Genomic DNA, 17,994 nt, shown 5'->3' with positions numbered 1-17,994 from the left:
CTACTTTATAGACAATAGACAGCCAGGGGCCAGATTAGTATGCAGTCTAGCAAAGGCATAGAGGTTAATGGTAACAATAGAGGTTTTAGACTGCAGGCCGCAACTCTAAACGCTTTGTGTTTGACCTTTGCGTTGAGAGAGACTTGAAAGGAATTTCAGCGTAATTAGATTAGGTCTTGTACATCATTCTTTACGTACCCATACGGCTTAATGCACTAACCGAGAGTCTCCTCGTGTCATGTGGCCATTAGGAGGACAAATACTGAGTGCATCAAATGTCTCTTTATTCCTCAAAATTAAAATCACAAGTTCTCCTCTGCCCTGCTATTTAGAGGAAGTAAACATCCTGAGGTCCTGGCAGAAGCCAGAACGCTCCTATAGGAATACGTTTGACTTGTTTCCCTAAAGACGCAGTTTCCTTTTTCGCGAAGAACTGATTTTTTGTAATCAGTGATTTGTTATGAGGGTCTGAGGTCTCTTAGCTTAACCCATGCTGTGGTTTTTGTGGGAGTCCTGAATGCTTTTCGTGTTGCTCACATGGGTTCTGTAAGCTACTTTGGATCACACACGTCGCACAATGTGTGTCCGGCTAACAAAGGTAACTTTGGCTCCGGAGTCAGATTATTAATGCTGAGACTCTGAAGGATAGCGAACACCTGCTGGATCACTACTAAGACGTCACCAGAAAGCTGCTTTTATACATGTCGAAAAAAAAAGTGTTCTCCCATTACACAAAATATTCTGTAATAATGAATTTATGTGTACGGCACATTTTATGATTTACTCTGAAAAGTCTTGATGGCTATGATTGTTAAATTATTTTAATCATTTTAATTTTCTGCTAATTGCAACCCCTTTAAATTGAAATAATAAATATGTTTGTTACAAGTACTTTTTAAATAAACTGTAATAAATAAGAAAATGCAACCGATGTTTAATAAATGTGTGATAAATATGGTTGCGATAAACACCAGATAAATCAGTTTAAACTATGCTATGTGTGTACTGAAATGACTTGGCTTATTAACATATTACATTTTTATTTAAATTCTAATATTATTCATGCTTCTAAAACATTATAAAAAAAAAGCATTGACCCACATTTTGAGTGAAAAGCAGTTCGTACTAAAAAACACATCTGCGTTAATACATCTGAACTGATTAGTCTAAAGCAATTCTTTGGTTTACAAAGTTTGTTTTTCCTGATTTGTGAACAGTTTTTCCCCCACTGTTTAAAAATCAGTGTCACTTGTCTTAATTCGTCCACAGGCTAAGTTTCTGAGACATACGACGCAGAATAAATAAAAACAAACCCGATGAGCCCTCGACTACAGACAGGACCATCGGGCCAATTCACAAATGAGTCCTTGTAAAGAGACATTTCACCACAACAAAGGAGCCCAGGCGTGGAGCCCTCCCCTTTAAAAGTAGTCACACCCCTTTAACCCACTATTGTCTAGCCGAGTCTGGCAGGCGGTGTATGGTTGGTTGGTTTGTGGTTGTGTTGGAAGTCTCGCTCGCTTGTCAATATCACACACAACGAATGCATTAATGCTAAGAGATGGGAATCTTGCAGTCATGCTTCCACGACGAACTGCTGTAGCGCTGCTCGCCCTGTGTGGATTAATAGCGGTCGGCGATGGTGAGTCGGGTGTTTGTGTGTGTGTGTGTGTGTGTGTGTCACCTCTCTCTCCGTGTGTGTATTTATTTATTTGATAGGCTGGTGGTGTGTGGAGAGAGAGTGTGGCCAGGCTGTGCTGTGTTGTGCTGGACGGGGCAGCCTGGCGCTCATCATGGCGCTGTGTCTGGGGTTTGTAAACCAGTCATCAGTACCGTAAATCATTTCTTATTCATATATAACTAGCGTTGCATTTTGAATTGCGCTTCATTCGCGGCACATGATCTATGTTTGTATGTAGAATATTTAAGGCTCGTAGAAAGGGCTAGGATTTAACCGCGTTTCTCGCTGTTCCTTTTTAATGTAGGCGTATATATATATATATATATATATATATATATATATATATATATATATATATATATATATATATATATATATATATATATATATATAGTTTCCCTGTCCATAAAGGCCTGCTGTCGCTTACAATTAAAATGCATGTATTCAAGCTTACTAGCAGCTATAAAATATTATAGTAAATTGTGGCAAGTTTGCTCAAACCTCCAGAATTTCACATGACTTCATGTAACAGACGTTAGATGTCGCAAAACTTAAATGAATAAACTTGCAAGGAACACCTTTCCCGGTGGTTTGCACGAGCCATGTCCCCATATTCGTAAATTAATCGTGTTTCTGATTCGAATCTTTTCAGTTAATCGGTTGGTTGAACCGGTTCACGTGCACACTGCCGATTTAAAGGATTTGTTCGAACTTTATCGACCGCTTCTAAACTTACCGACGTTGTTAATCGAACCAGGAGCCGTCTTTTTCGTAAATAGTCGATTCGTAAACTAAAAAAGGAGCAGAATGTTTGTACAGCATGAAATACCATACTAGAGTGTAAGGAACCACGTGATGAATTAAATACGTCGTGACGTAAAATGGTAGGTATAAGGTGTGTTCGACTTAAAGCGTCGCTGCATCCACCGACCTGTGTATAACATCAAAGTACCGCGAGTTATACACCGATAGGTGGTTGGATTTTTTTTTTTACTTTGATGCTTTACTTCCATCCATTGTTGATGATTGTTAATTTCATGCAGATTAAATAACAAAAATAACTTTTAACATCAGCAAAACACAGCAGAAACCAGTCATGAGTCATTGTGAAATGCAACTCAACATGAATTCCAGTGATTCATTTAAAATGGCCAGCCTTATTTGTAGCTACATGTTAGATTATATCATAAATGTTGTTGACAGTACATCGTTTGCTGTGGTGTACCCTGTTTACAAAACAGTCTGGCGGTGTTTCTTAACGTTAATCAGCATTGTGTATTTCGACTGGCGAAAACAGTCCTCATTGACCCCATTGCGATCGCCAAGCCATAAGGCCTGAAATATTGCACATTTCTTAATTTATTCACGTATTTTACTGGTTCTAGAAAACTAATGTTGTGTTTTATAACCCCTGGCAAGTACGTATTTGTTGTAGAGTACGATGGGAAGCTGGTCATTCAGCAAGTTCAGACTCAAGTCAGATTTGGAGTCTGGTCCTTTGTAATGGAAATGTGGGCAATGAGCCCTATTCAGTGGCCTGTCAAGGGAGTCTGCCTTTCTTTTGTATGGTCAAACTGATGGTGGTTACATCCAAAGCACAAATAAACATGTCTGTGGTTGCATGGCACAGCACGATAACAGTTTATGCTTGGAAACACCAGTGAGATTTTCTGGAACGACAAAACTGTGCAAATCAGTGTGATGTTGTGCCGAAGACTTTGAGAAGTCAACAAAATATAGTATGAAAACACGTTTTTGTAGTGCGATCAACTAGAATACTAATGAGCGTGGATCTTTTGGTCTTTAAAATTTGAAATTATTTTCTCCATTGCAACTCGCTGTGCTCCAGGCGCATCGCCGAAGACTGTGTAATGAAATGTAACACAGCAGGGGCCATTTTCATCGGCGATTTGAGAAAGTTCAGCAATCTGTGATCTCTAATTGGTGACTCATCTTTTTCCGAGAAGGATCTCTCCCACTGTTCGCAAACGGTTATGTTGCACAAAATGCTGCCAAATGCTCTAATAGAACTTGATAGGAAATGCTAAACAGACAGATCCCACCTGTAGTACGTCTGACTGGGTCAGCTCAATGTCAGACTCTACAGTGAGCGGATTGTAGCACGAGAGGCGCCTTTGGGCTGCCAGTGATGGGTTTGCACAGCTGCCGGTAGTTGGACGCAGACTAGTGGAAATGAAACAGATTGGCGACTCCAACCACGTTATGGTAATTTTTCCATCGAGGTGCTGCTGAAAGCAAGCAATCTGTGTCTCAAGGCACTGGACTTGCCGTTTGACTGCCTAGTTTTCCAGTAAGCATGCAGTTTTTTTGTTTGTTTTTGATAAACTGGCTTAGTCGTGAGTCTTCGAGCTTCTAGATGCCTGTGTGACGCTTCTCGCAGGCCTGTGTGAGAAAACAACAGCAATGTGATATGGGCACTGTGAGCTAGGCAGACAGCCGTGAGGCAGGGTGCGTCGCTTTCATCATCTTTCATTCTCTCGCACATTTTTCTTTTCCCTTCACACACAGACCAGACTGAAGCATTAAGTCCCTGCTCTCCTACATTTACGTTTGGTGAAAAACACTTCAGGAATGACACAATAAGCCATTGAAACTTACATTTTCACGAGTGACTCACTTACTTATAAGAAATGACCATTACATTGTTCCACTTCTCATAACAACAACCGCAAAAGTGGAAAAAGTGAGTTGAAGGAATAGGTCACCCAAAGTGAAAATTTTCTGAAAATTGGGTCATCCAGGATGTTTGAGGTTTTTTTTCATCTAAACAGATTTGGAGAAATGTAGCATTTCATCACTTGCTCAACAATGCATTCTCTGCAATGAATGGGTGCCGTCAAAATGAGTCCAAACTGCTAATAAAACATCACAATAATTCATAAGTAATCCACACCACAAAAATGTATTTCTTGTGAAGTGAAAAGCTGTGTGTTTCTAAGTTTTCTCCAATGACAATCCAAAACCTTATTTGAATCAAGAGAGATCAACAGGGGATGGACTTTTTCCACTGCATGAATTGATGGACTGAAGTCGTGTGGTTTTTTGTGTTGTTTTTATCAGCCGTTTAAACTCTCATTCTGACGGCATCCATTCACTGTAGAGGATCCACTGGTGAGGGTGATGTAATACTAAACTTCTCCAAATCTGTTATGATTAAGTAACAATCTCCTCTACAGTTTGTATGGTGGAGATTTTTATATGTTTTTGTATGTTTGTTTTTCCTTTAATTCTCTGTGACCGGTACATTTTTAGCTGTTTATTAACGCATGCAATTATAATAGAGATGTTCTGAACCTCAGTCTCTCTGAACTTGTTGTGAAGGCAGGAAGGAGCAGACATTTGAAGCCTGTATCGCAGGAGGGCTCCAGGTGCTTTGAGAGTGCTGTTATGGAAATGAAAGGGAGCACATTAAGCCATATTTTGCATGTGTGTGCTTGTATATAAGATCAGAGAACGGAAAGTGTAGCAAAAAAAGATATGTGGGTTCATGGGGAGTGTGTGTGCGTGCGAGTATGTGTCTGGGGAGGCCGGCTGCTGGGGTTGAGTCCACGGTCACAGCCGACTGAAGCTGGTCTCCGCTTCATTAATGACCTTGCTAATGACCCGAATGGCCGGCGGGCAGTACCGATTACATCGAGAGGCAGACCTTTGTGTGACCTACATTATACAGCATGTTTAGAAATAGTACATTTAATTGACTTTTTTTCCCTCAGTACTAAAATCATTATCTTGCCGCTTTTATTTTCTTGAAAATAAGGGTAATTTTGTGTTGTAATAAGCTTGTTTACTCTCCCTCATGTCATTCCTAACCTCTATAGCATTATATTTCCATCAGATATTGTTGAATTATCGTTAAGGCAACTCAACCATCAAGTTCCAGAAAGTTCCGCAAAAAACTGCAAATGCAATGTGACTTTATTTTGAGCGAAAAGACATTTCTGTTAAGATTTCAGTTTAAAAGAAATGCTGTTCTTTTGAAATTTCTATTCATCGAAGGATACTGGAAAAATTGGCATAAAAATATTAGGCTGCACAGCTGTTTTCAACATTCATAACAATAAGAAAGGATTCTTGAGCACCTAATCAGCATATTAGAGTGATTTCTGCAGTATCATCTGACACTGAAGTATAAATATATAGAAATAGAAAATGGTTACTTTTTTTAATAATATTCCTATATTTTATTTAAAAAAAATTCATCAAATAAACACAGACTTGGAGAGCACGAGAGGTGACTGTAATTTCGTAGACTGGCCACTTTTAAATGGTAGTGTGTCTATTAAAAACTAATGCACCTCTTTTCAGAGAGAACTTTTTTGTCACATGAAATGGTTTGAGCCTGCTGCCCTTTTAAAAGAGAAAAAACTCTAAATGTTTTTAGAGGCAAAAGAGAGATTCTTGCCTCTGGAAGAGATGAGTAATTTGACCATGAGGGTTCTGAAGAAGCTCCCTTTCCTTTCACTGCATTGATTTTGTGAGTGTAGTTCGACGTGTGTTTTAGAGTGCATGTCTGCGCGAGTGTGTGTGTGTGTGTGTGTGTGTGTGTGCGCGCGCTGTCTGGTGGCGTCGGCATGTCTTAATCAGCTCCCTGTCTGGGTGCTCAATGGATCTCATTTCAGCTCTATGCATCTTGGGTAACTGCACTCTCTCAGTCTGCCCGCTCTCAGTAGCCCCTGGCATCCTGCTAGAAGAGGAGGATGATGGGCTTTCATTATCTAGAGGAGGTGAAGCAAGAGATAATGCCTCCACCGCTCTGGCCGTCCATTTGTAATAGATATGAGAGGACTGCTTGTGTTGCAGGGGGCAATATTTGCCTCTGAGTGTTTAAACCACAAACCCTGTGAGCTCTTAATCCTCGCTTTGACCCCAACATGGAAAGCCGGTAGTCCTAAAGGAGAGGTTGTGAAATTTGTGTTCCATAGTGAAGAAGGCTTTAGTCACAGTGCCGGTAATGCAAAGTTGTTTGCGGCTACACCGTTGACTAAAGACTTCCCATGAGCCCCGCTCTGATCAGCCAAGCACACTGTTAATGGCAACGATTTCATTCACGTCTTCCCGCAATGGTTTTCATTTCCTGTCTGAACAAGAATGGAATGATAGGAACTTCACACTGGCAGTGAGATTTCGATGTCGTCCTTTACTGAATTCCCCCTTTTCTGCTGGGTTAAGCCAAGTCTAGACTAGGGTTTTAAGGTCTGTCGCAGCTAGTCCCTCGGTCGAAATCCCTTCACAGCTGGGGGTTCTGTAAGTCACCCTCTGTTACCTCTCTGTGTTCTGTCCTGGCATATCTGTTTCACCGGCAGCTCTTAAAAGCATGTCAGGGGAGTCCCCTGCCCCCAGCCACTCTAACAGTAACTCCCCCATCCTCCACCGCACAACCCACTCCCATCCTTTGTCCAGACACAGCCCGCCCAATCCCTCCTCATGTCCCCTTAATCTCCACACAAAGAGCTAGTGTAAGGCCACCAATTATGCGCATACAAGACCTCGCTTGGCCTGAACCGCTCACGCTCCCTCTCTGCAGGTTTGGAGCCTCGCACGCCGCGTTGTCGACTAGCTTTGCATAAACTTTGATTGGTCTTTTTGAAGTTTCACAGACTGTGTTGCAGGAATTGGAGTGGAAATAGTGTTGGGTTTTTCTAGCATAAGTGATACGGCGGTTGTGGAAGGTTTAGTTTAGTAAATTAAAGTCACAGTAAACATGGTATAAAATTATTATGTCTTAATAGCTCACAATGTGCCTTTGTGTTTTACATGGAGAAACAGGCATAGCTATCATTTGAAAAAAATTCATTGTAAAATACCACAAAATGCTACTTGAGATTAAAGTCGCAATGAAAGCAGCTACATAGCTTTTCTTCTGTGACGTGACAGACATCCGATTGTAACAGATTACTACAAAATAAAAGTTTTAGGGCTGGGAACTGGTTCAGTCCATTTGATGTTGAGACGTGGGGAGGAGTGGGATTAGGCAGACTGAATGATTTGATAAATCCTAAATATGTCACCAGAGAGAGTCATTTTGCCAGTTATGACACAAAAAATTAAAACGTATACAGATAGAGGAATCATTTATATTAAGATCTTTAACATGCATTACAAAATAGCTAAGTTACACATCATGCCGACTTTGTTTAAAAACACCAAACAGTTTAGTGACTACACAATATTCTTAAAGTACACAAACACATACTGTTAGATATATTTAGCACTGGCATATTGATATCTTGACACTCTACATCATGGGGTAATGAAAAGCTTAGTTGTTTTTTTTTCTCTCTGTTACATGGAAAAACGTATTAAATTATGTCAACATTATACAATGCATATAAAGGTGACTTGAAAAGGCTTTGTGATTTCATAACTGTTTGATCTCACATAAAACCAGTGTTGTGTTTTTCCAGTTGTGATGTCTCTGGAATCCTTATTGCTTGATGGCGACTTTTCAAAAAGAACTTTAATTTCTGTCACCATGCAGAACTGTGAAAATAACGCCCCTCATCTTTCATTTTCATTGGTTAATTGGTCGACAAAATGGATAGCCTTGCCCCCAAATCACACCATTAGTTGAGTCCGTTTAACTTTGTCAGACTAGTCAAGATGCACAAACAGAATGGTTTTGGTATTGCAAAAGATGCATTTTTGGCTAAATCAGTCTTCAAATGGTTACCGATAGTTTTAATAATATATAGCTTTTAATAATATAAAATCACTTACAATCAATCTTCTGTTCAAAGTTGTATTTCAGTTTGTGTTGTGTACTGTTGTCTGTTGTTGTGCCCTTTTTACTGGAATTTTAGGCATTATGTTTCCATGACAGTGAAATAGAATAAAACAGAATATAATTTTACACTAAAAAGGTTAGTAGAAAGTCTTTTTTTCCACATTAAAATAAATTTAATACACAATACACGTTTACATCTTGCGACTTTACTATTGTGTGTTAATGTTGAAGGATTGGCCAGGTTCAGTTCAGTTCTTGCCTCGCTGCAACCCAGAATTTAACTTTTTTTTAAAACAAAAGGAGGGGCAAGTAAATAAAAATAAATGTTTGTGCTAATCAACATTGTACCTCTAGTGCTGTTGATTGAGCAACTTGTACTGAACCCAGAATATTCCTTTAAGCATTTTAACCGTAAAATTACACACTTCAGCTGTAAGTATAGTTATCCTGATTATGATTAATGTGATATCCACATCTCAAACCTCTTTAGAAAGAGACTATGAGGCAATTACGGTCATTCTATTTGCTGCCCGGTGATTTAATGATATCGTGTGTGCTCCATTAGAGGGTTATTATGGCACCGGGTTGTTTTTCTCTCGCTATCAGGGCCTGGTTACCTCCGTGTAATCTGCAGGAAATTCCTTGTGCATGTGAACTTCAGTTGACTTGGATCCGCTCCACTAACGGTTACTGGCAGCGTGCTTCGGTGTCTGTTAGATCACAGCCTTTATAAAATTTATAAAGAGTACACAAACACTCTCTCACACTCCCTCTCTTGCTCTATGACACTTGACACACACACACACACCCACGCAAATACACACAGTGAAAAAGCAAAGTTGACACTTGTTTAGGAGGGTGTGGTTCCGCCGCTTGCATGTCATCAGTTGTGCAATAAACCTGTGTGCGAAAAACTGTGGGAGGAAGCATAGTGAGTCAGTTCAATTAAGTGTGTGTGTGTGTGTGTGTGTGTGTGTGGAGCAAGATGAGTGACAGTGGGACTACAAAGTAAAAACAGAGGCCTGAACATGTGGGAAAGGCGAAAGAAAAGCATTAAAGTGAGAAAAGAGGATTAGAATAGAATGTTCTTGACAGGGATGCCCAGAAAAGACTGGGCATTAAGGCACTTTTTGTCTCTTGGTGGACCATGTTGTGATCAGCAGTCAAGCGTCTGAAGTCTTGTTATTTTAAAACCACTGCAATTTGTCTAGAGTGGTCTGCCATTGTATGCGGCTCGGATAAAATCGAGGGCGCCGGTGAAGTATGAACGCCACCCCTGGTGTCATGACCTCGGTCACCCTCGGCCGTCTGTGTACCGGCCATCATCGCATCCTGTCTGAGTCTGTCTGATCTGGTGAAGAGACACAAAAATACACAATGGTGATGACAGGTCTAAAAAAAGTTTCAAAAGGTGATATGGTCATTCATCACTGTGCCATTCGAATGCCCCTGAAGATTAATGATATAGTTTATTTATGCTCTCAGGCTCTTAAGGTTAGGCAGCAAAAAGCTACTGTTATGTTACAAGGGATTTTAAAGGTGTTACTTTGGAAGTTTTTATATTTTGTACTTCAATATCATAGATTATTGCATTTACCTAATACTCAAAGGGACTTATATATTCTACCATCTGTTCTATGATACTTCCACTGTACTTGACTACCCTGCTGAAAAAAACTATAGAACCTTGCTCAAAGCACAACAGAGAATGTAATGGCTTTAATGGTCATAATGGGAATTTTTCTATGGCGTCTACTGGTATGTGATGGGTTCTGTTGGTGGGACGTTAAATTCTAATGGAAAAGTGCCCAAAAACACTCTACAAAAAGAAATTTAGCAATGGTTTTACTAGAAAAATTAGTTCATAATAGTATTGTAATGGAAACCATTAGAATTTCTGTGACGGTTTCCATCAGGCTTCTGTTGTTTTCGAAATTGTGAATTAAACTGAATATATACATTTTTTTTTTTATTTAGATATATGGAAAAAATTGCGTTAGTTGACATTATGTCGATAAATTAGCTTTCTCCCACTCTGAACATGGCGGCTGGGCTGAAGTTTTGTTTGGAATAACTTTACACGTATAAACGAAGATGTCAACAATTAGGTTTCACATAAACATAATTATTTTAGAATCTTAATCAGATTAGATGTATTCCAATTCACGGAAATTAGTGCGTGTAAACACGCCTAGCGGTCTAGTTATAGTGAGATGGTAAGATATTTTGAGTTTTCCTTCATCTGATGTTAACCATGCCAAGCTGGTCTGCGAAACAAAAGCGTAATTTCCTTCATGTATCAAATCCAAAATCTAAAAACGACCTTGCCAATAGAAGATGAACCATTTTGATTTCTAGATATTTTGGTGCAGAGTACATTTATTTTCTTAGCGATTAGACCAGCTTGACTCCAAAGCCCCCCTTTCTTCGATATCATTAAAAAATAATAATAATAAATAAGACATTGCCCGTTTTTAGTTTAATAAAAAAAATCTACATTCAGTTGGATTTTAATGCAATGTTGATACTAGTACCTCTTGTCAAATCTAATCATCCTGCTCATTATTCATTGCAAACGGACTGCAATAACGCAATAGTCTGTGAAGTGTTTTGCTGATATAAAAGTGCTGCAGTGGGGGTCCGAATCAGGCCGTCCCATGCCAGCTTCTGCTATACACAGTCTGTTTGGGTTCATCTGCAGTGACGGATTCGGTTTCATGTTATGCAGTTTGGTAGCGAACTGAACTCTGCATGCAGTGCCTCTGGCCTGAGTTACCTTACTCGGTGATTCTTCATGTCCTTAAATTAGACTTGCTTGCCCTCTGGTGGATATTTCGAGTTAGCACACTTCACTTAAAGGGTGCACTTAAAATCCACCTCATTTATAATGTGCTGTTATTTAGAGTCGTATTTTAATCGTTCTTCTCTCTGTTCTTCTGTCTAGCTCTTAAGTGTAATTGCACTGCCTGTGAGAGCAGCGGTTATGTCTGCGAGACTGATGGGGCCTGCATGGCCTCTACGTCCCACATCAAAGGTCAGGAGGAGCAGCAAGTTCGGATCTGCATCCCCCGTGTCAATCTGGTACCACCCGGACAGCCCATCTACTGCTTGAGCGCCAAAGGCCTGTTTAACACGCACTGCTGTTATACAGACTTCTGCAACAGCATCAACCTCCAGATTCCCAGCGGTAGGAGTACAGGCCAATACGCTAGTGTTCATCGTCAATAGTTTGCTTGTTTTTTCTGTATTAGCTTATTTATTATTTTATTCAGTTTAAATATTTAACCTTGGACCACAAAACCAGCAAAAAGGGTTCGTTTAATTTATTTATTTGTTTTGTTGGTTTTATTTCTTAACAGCTGAATAAATAACGGTTTGCTTTAGGATATAACAATATTTGCCTGAGATGCAACTATTTGAAAATCCAGAATCTGAGGGTGATATTGAGAAAATGAATAGTTCTTAGCTATGCATAACTGAAATGTAATTTTTTTTATATATTTGTGGTAAAATATTTTTTACAGCACATGATCTTTACTTAATATCCAAATGATTTTTGGCATAAAAGAAAAATAATAATTTTGACCCGTGCTATTGCTACAAATATACTCATGCTACTTAAGACGGGTTTTGTTGTCCAGGGTCGCACTATGTTTAAGGATGTAGTATAATATAACAATATATATTTAAAATAAATTATTTTGCACTGTGTATTATAATATGATGCCTAATTTCACTTATGGTATTCAAAACTGTTACTTTTAATTTTTCGGGTTTAAATTTGAATGTATTTATTAATCCTAGCTTGAAGATAATTATCTACCTGTTATCAGTATTAAACAGAATTCTAATATTGGTGCATCCCTCTAAAGTGCATATTACTCCTCTCTTTCAGGCATTATTGACGGTAAAGAGGACAGCTGGGGTCCTGTAGAGCTGGTGGCAGTGATAGCAGGCCCGGTCTTTCTCTTTTGCCTGCTGCTTATCGTAGGAGTGCTCGTTTTCCAGCATCACCAGCGCAACTATAACCATCGACAGCGACTCGACGTTGAGGATCCGTCCTGTGATCATCTGTACTTGGCCAAAGACAAGACCTTACAGGATCTCATCTTCGATCTGTCCACCTCCGGTTCAGGATCTGGTGAGCTGCCACTCACTTTCCTCCTGTGCGTGAGGAGCGTGAGGGTTTGTGTGCTAATGAGTTTTCTCATTGCAGGTCTGCCTTTGTTTGTTCAGCGAACGGTGGCCAGGACAATTGTTCTGCAGGAAATTATTGGTAAAGGTCGCTTTGGGGAAGTATGGAGGGGGAGATGGAGAGGAGGGGATGTGGCTGTAAAGATCTTCTCGTCCAGAGAGGAACGCTCCTGGTTCCGTGAGGCTGAGATTTACCAGACCATCATGCTCCGTCACGAGAACATCTTGGGCTTCATTGCTGCTGATAATAAGGGTAAGTATCTATCCATCTGTTGTTTAATTTCATTGATATAGTGTTTAAAATTTTTATTATTTATCTATAATAAATGTACATTATATATTTAATGTGTATTTACATACATATAAATGAAATATATTTATTGTTTATTTAAAAATATTTCAAATAATGATTTATCCATCCATTTAAATGTTAATGTAATTTAAAATCTTGTAATAATTTTAAACAATTAATCATACCTATTTATCTGTCTATTGGATTTATATTACAGTACGCTTTCAGTATTTAACATTATAAAAAATATTATTCTCTTTGAATATTTGTGTCTGTTTCTTAGACAATGGCACATGGACACAGCTGTGGCTGGTGTCGGACTATCACGAACATGGGTCATTATTCGACTATCTCAACCACTACTCCGTCACAATCGAGGGGATGATTAAGTTGGCTCTCTCAGCGGCCAGCGGCCTGGCACATCTGCACATGGAGATCCTGGGAACACAGGGTAAATATGAACGAATCATGTCAGCCTCTACATCTGAACTGGAAAATCTCTCAAATCCAAACTCAATCACGATGGTCTCCACCCACAGGGAAACCAGGCATTGCACACCGTGACCTCAAATCTAAAAACATCCTGGTGAAAAAGAATGGTACTTGTGCCATAGCAGATCTGGGGCTCGCTGTACGGCACGAGTCCATCACTGATACTATAGACATCGCACCTAATCAGAGGGTCGGCACCAAAAGGTACATCTATTGCCAGACATTGCTACCACGTTCATTTAACAGCTGCTTCATATAAATTGAACCGTAAAGATAACTGCATTACCTGATATGAATTTATTCCTCTCTTTAGATATATGGCCCCAGAGGTACTAGATGAAACGATCAACATGAAGCATTTTGATTCTTTCAAGTGTGCTGATATTTACGCTTTGGGACTGGTATACTGGGAGATTGCGCGACGGTGTAATGCTGGAGGTGAGGAAAAAGGAACTTAAATTCTGCCCACAACTTTCTAGCAAATGTGATTTAATATCAGTGCTTTCACTGGCTGTAGGTGCCATGGAGTATTAGGTGTCACGTCTCCGGACCATTTATTCAGCACTTAATCAGCATATTAAAGTGATTCCTGAAGAATCATGTGACACTGAAATCAAATCTGTGCATTAAATTGGTAGGAGTATGATAATATTTCACAATATTACCGTTTTTGCTGTATTTTCATCAACTGAAAACAGTTTGGTGTGTATAAAAGACGTCTTGAAAATCTGGAGGAGAAAAAAAAATCTATATCTTTTGCCTGACCTTTTTGCATTTCATATATTAGCTGATTAGCATAGATTCCTGTAAAAACTTATTGTTTTTTAAATAAATTTGACAAATAATCAATCCCAATTAATCACATATGCAATAAAAGTTTTGTATACACAAGTGTGTATTTACTATGTACATATATGTAAAAAAATTTCATTTACGGTATGTGTGTGTATTCATATATACATAATAAACATACAGCACACATACATACTATATTATGTAAACAAATACCTTTATTTTGTATATGATAAACCGTTTGACAGCACTAATGTTTAATCAGTTATGTAATAATTTTGGGCCAATTTATGTAGCCCCAATATGTATTCAGTATTTATTAATGTTAAAACCAATTATTAGTCTTTTAATTCGTTTGCTGTGTAATAATGTATATGTTCACAGGTTTAAATACAGCTAACATGAGGCCTAGAGTAGCAAATTATCAGAGCGCAGGAACGTCAGGCCTGCCTCCAGCTCCCAATCTTGAATATTTGGTTGCAGCTGTAATATTTCCCCTCGGGACTGTGAATGCTGATTTATTTTGCTACACACGAGCAATAAAATATGACATAAATGTTGCATTGAGCCATTTAGAAATAAACGTGAACCTCTCTTCTCAGGCATCCATGAAGATTACCAGCTTCCCTACTACGATCTGGTGCCCTCCGACCCATCTATAGAAGAGATGAGGAAGGTGGTGTGCGATCAGAGACTACGGCCCAATGTGCCCAACTGGTGGCAGAGCTACGAGGTAAAAACTCCCACTATTTAGCCTCAAAGCGTTTTTTTGCCTGTGACCCTCCAGCTTTGACATTTTCAGTGACCAGCCGCAGTTTATTCAGCCAATAAATGACTTTTAGGACTGGTACATGTGGAATTGATGATAACAGTAGACCACACTAAGGAAAAAAAAAAGCGAATAATGGTACAGCATTCACCACAAACATGCTTGCCAATTTGAAATGGCATTTTCGGGTGCCTCAGACGTGCCATCTGAGATTTTCAATGTGAAAATATAGCCTTTTAATTAAATTCAGCTGTTATTCGCAAGCATACTTGTGCGAGAGGCTGGAAAACTGAGATTTATTTGGGTTTTCTCTCCGCAGGCGCTGAGAGTGATGGGGAAGATCATGCGGGAGTGTTGGTATGCCAACGGAGCGGCGAGGCTTACGGCTCTGCGGATTAAGAAGACTCTCTCGCAACTCAGCGTCCAAGAAGACGTTAAGATCTGAAAGACGCGGGGTGCTGCAGATCCCTGTAGAGACGCACAAGCGAATAAAGACTTACGCCAAAAGCAGCCTGCCAGTTTTAGCCCTTTTTTGAACCTTCTAAAAGTTGTGACGAGGCCTACCTCACCATCTTAGACGAAACTACTGAGGTTGAGTCCATCCCAGCCCTTTTCCCTTCTCCGACATCAAAGTTCCCAATTGTGGATGAGCCTCCAACCGCTGATTTCAGCACAACCTCCCTCCATGGACCTACTGTTGTTTCTCTTTTTCTTTTTGGCAGGAATGACAATGGAACTGTGACAGGCATTTTGATTTGATCGTTTTTATTTCACCACTTTCGTCCAAAATGGACTTTGCCGTGTGACTTTTTTTAAAAGAATGTTTCGATTTCATTTTTGTGCGTCCTCACACACTAACACAACGTATGTCATATTCCAGTGTGAATCTGTGATTATATATAGTGCTCTACTGCTGTTGTGAGAATGTGAAAAAATGTGGATAACACTGTCTCCTCCTGTTATGACTAGCAATTTATGTACAGACCTAAGTGTAGCAAAGCGAACACACGTGACTGTGTGACAAAGTGGCATTGCATTTCTTTGTTCCTGTGGAAGAAATGAAGAAGTGCAGATTATTTACTCCAGTAAAAATCAGCCTGCTAATTTATCTTCCTTCAGGCTGCATTAGTTTAAAAACTCGCTCCATTAATTTGGTTTCGGGTTCGAATGCTTTTTAAATGTTCACAGGGAGAGTGTGTGTGTGTGTGTGTGTGTGTGTGTGTGTGTGTGTGTGTGGTTTATTTAATTGTTTTTGGGTTCTTAAAATCCGTTGTGATTGCTGAATGCATTGTGGGATGATTGTTTAGTCCTGTTGTCTGATGGAATACTGAGAAAATAACACTTTTTTTGGCATAAGGAAAGTCACTACCACTTGTATGCTTTGCTTTTTTTTTTTTTTTTTTTTTTTTTTTTTCAACTTATCAAATGAATTTATTTTATTGGAACGTTTAGTATGTTCTATTCCCATTATTCTGGGATGCTGGCATGTTAAAATGCACTGTTGTTATTTGTTTGCAGTCCTTTTAGGGATGTAGTAGACACACACATGTAAAGTGCTGAAGTAAAATAATGCGTCTCTCTATTTGCCTGCATTACAACATTTATATTGCTCTGCTTTGCCTTGCATTGAAGAGGTGTCATTCAGTTTAATTTCAAAGTACTACTGAACATTTTTAGGGTTTGCAACGACTAACCACCGAATGCTGGGCACGGCGTCACTGCATCATATGCCAACTTCACTACTCCCTCCATCCTTTATTAACTTCGCTTGCACCATTGTCTTGATAAAAGTTAAGAAATCTGCAGATATTGTGAATGACTAACTGGAATCTGATATACATATAAACAGTAGATGCAAAATGAGACTAGATTAGCATTAGCTTTGGCATTAAAGCCAAATGCTAGTTGAAGGGCTGGAGGAGAACAAGGGTCCTGTGTTGTGTATCATTTAATTGATTGCAGGCTCTATTACAGTCCATTTGTGATTGACCTGTGCATTTTATACTGTCAAGGTCATATCATTTGAATCTGCTCTGTGTAGCTGGAATTCGTTTGAATTCAGTCGAAGAAAGGCTAAAATAACTGAGAAATATGACTGAATATTGTTATATCATGGTGCTCTACATCATACACTGGGAATTCTGTCCTTAGAAATGTATAGGCTAATTGTTCCACTATTTATATTGTGCTTGCTTTTTTCCCTTACAACTTGGATTTTGCAGATGTTTGTAAAACATGTAACTTTTGCAGAAGATTTAAGGAATGAAACTCATTTCAGATGGTAGTTACTGCCACTTTATGGAGGCAATTTAGTCGAAATTCCCTGAAATGTTTGTCCATTTTAGTCTTGATGATAAGAGTTCAGACTTGGTAGCTGATGCTTTCAATCCAATGCATATGAGTTTTTGATCCTGAGGTTCCATGTGTATTTTAAACATATTGAAAACAAATCCACTTGTGGGTTAGTTAATATAATGTACATAAATGGTATACAGTAATAAATCCTTTTTCTTATTTTAGGTTTCATTCTTTCCAACAGCTTAAAGGAACAGCTCAACCCAAATTAAGAGCACAAATGAAGAGATTTTTGATTAAATCCGAGAGCCAGTATCTTGCTACTCTCCATAATGGCGGAGGATAGTGATGCGGAAGAGAACAATTGTTGAATAAAGTAATAATTTTTAACAACATAAGAACACTTTATATTTAAAATGCATTTTATTTTTCTTTACAAGAAAGAAAGCAGAGACAAAGAAATAAATGGAGGGCTGGGAGGGAAAGGGACAGCCGTATATAAAGAGATGCAACCTCTGACGTCAAAAAATATGTACAATTCAAAATTATATCCATACAAAACATGCCACATACAATAAAAATGACCATTTTATTCATCATCTTCCCTAAAAGTAGCTCTGCTGTACAGTTGCAGCATCTTTTTTTAAAAAGTAGATCAGGTTGAAAACCAAAATCAGGATTTAATTACAATACGAGTAGAGATCTTAAATTAAGAGATTTCAAAAGAACAAAGG

General features: G+C 39.0%; 1 protein-coding gene across 1 annotated transcript; it reads left to right on the top strand.

Annotated features, from left to right (window-relative positions):
* Positions 1 to 1,451: 1,451 nt before the first annotated feature.
* On the top strand, positions 1,452 to 17,479 carry acvr1ba (activin A receptor type 1Ba). The gene is made up of 9 exons (XM_043225249.1): positions 1,452 to 1,642; positions 11,371 to 11,613; positions 12,322 to 12,567; positions 12,643 to 12,873; positions 13,196 to 13,363; positions 13,452 to 13,608; positions 13,718 to 13,842; positions 14,799 to 14,929; positions 15,285 to 17,479. The coding sequence occupies exons 1-9, from the start codon at positions 1,552 to 1,554 to the stop codon at positions 15,408 to 15,410; spliced, it is 1,518 nt and encodes a 505-aa protein (XP_043081184.1). The 5' UTR covers positions 1,452 to 1,551; the 3' UTR covers positions 15,411 to 17,479.
* Positions 17,480 to 17,994: the final 515 nt, after the last annotated feature.

This window comes from Puntigrus tetrazona, chromosome 23 (assembly GCF_018831695.1).
Source record: "Puntigrus tetrazona isolate hp1 chromosome 23, ASM1883169v1, whole genome shotgun sequence".
NCBI classification, from domain to species: domain Eukaryota; kingdom Metazoa; phylum Chordata; class Actinopteri; order Cypriniformes; family Cyprinidae; genus Puntigrus; species Puntigrus tetrazona.
Note: the sequence above shows the minus strand (reverse complement) of the source record. Positions and strands in the feature narration are given on the sequence as shown.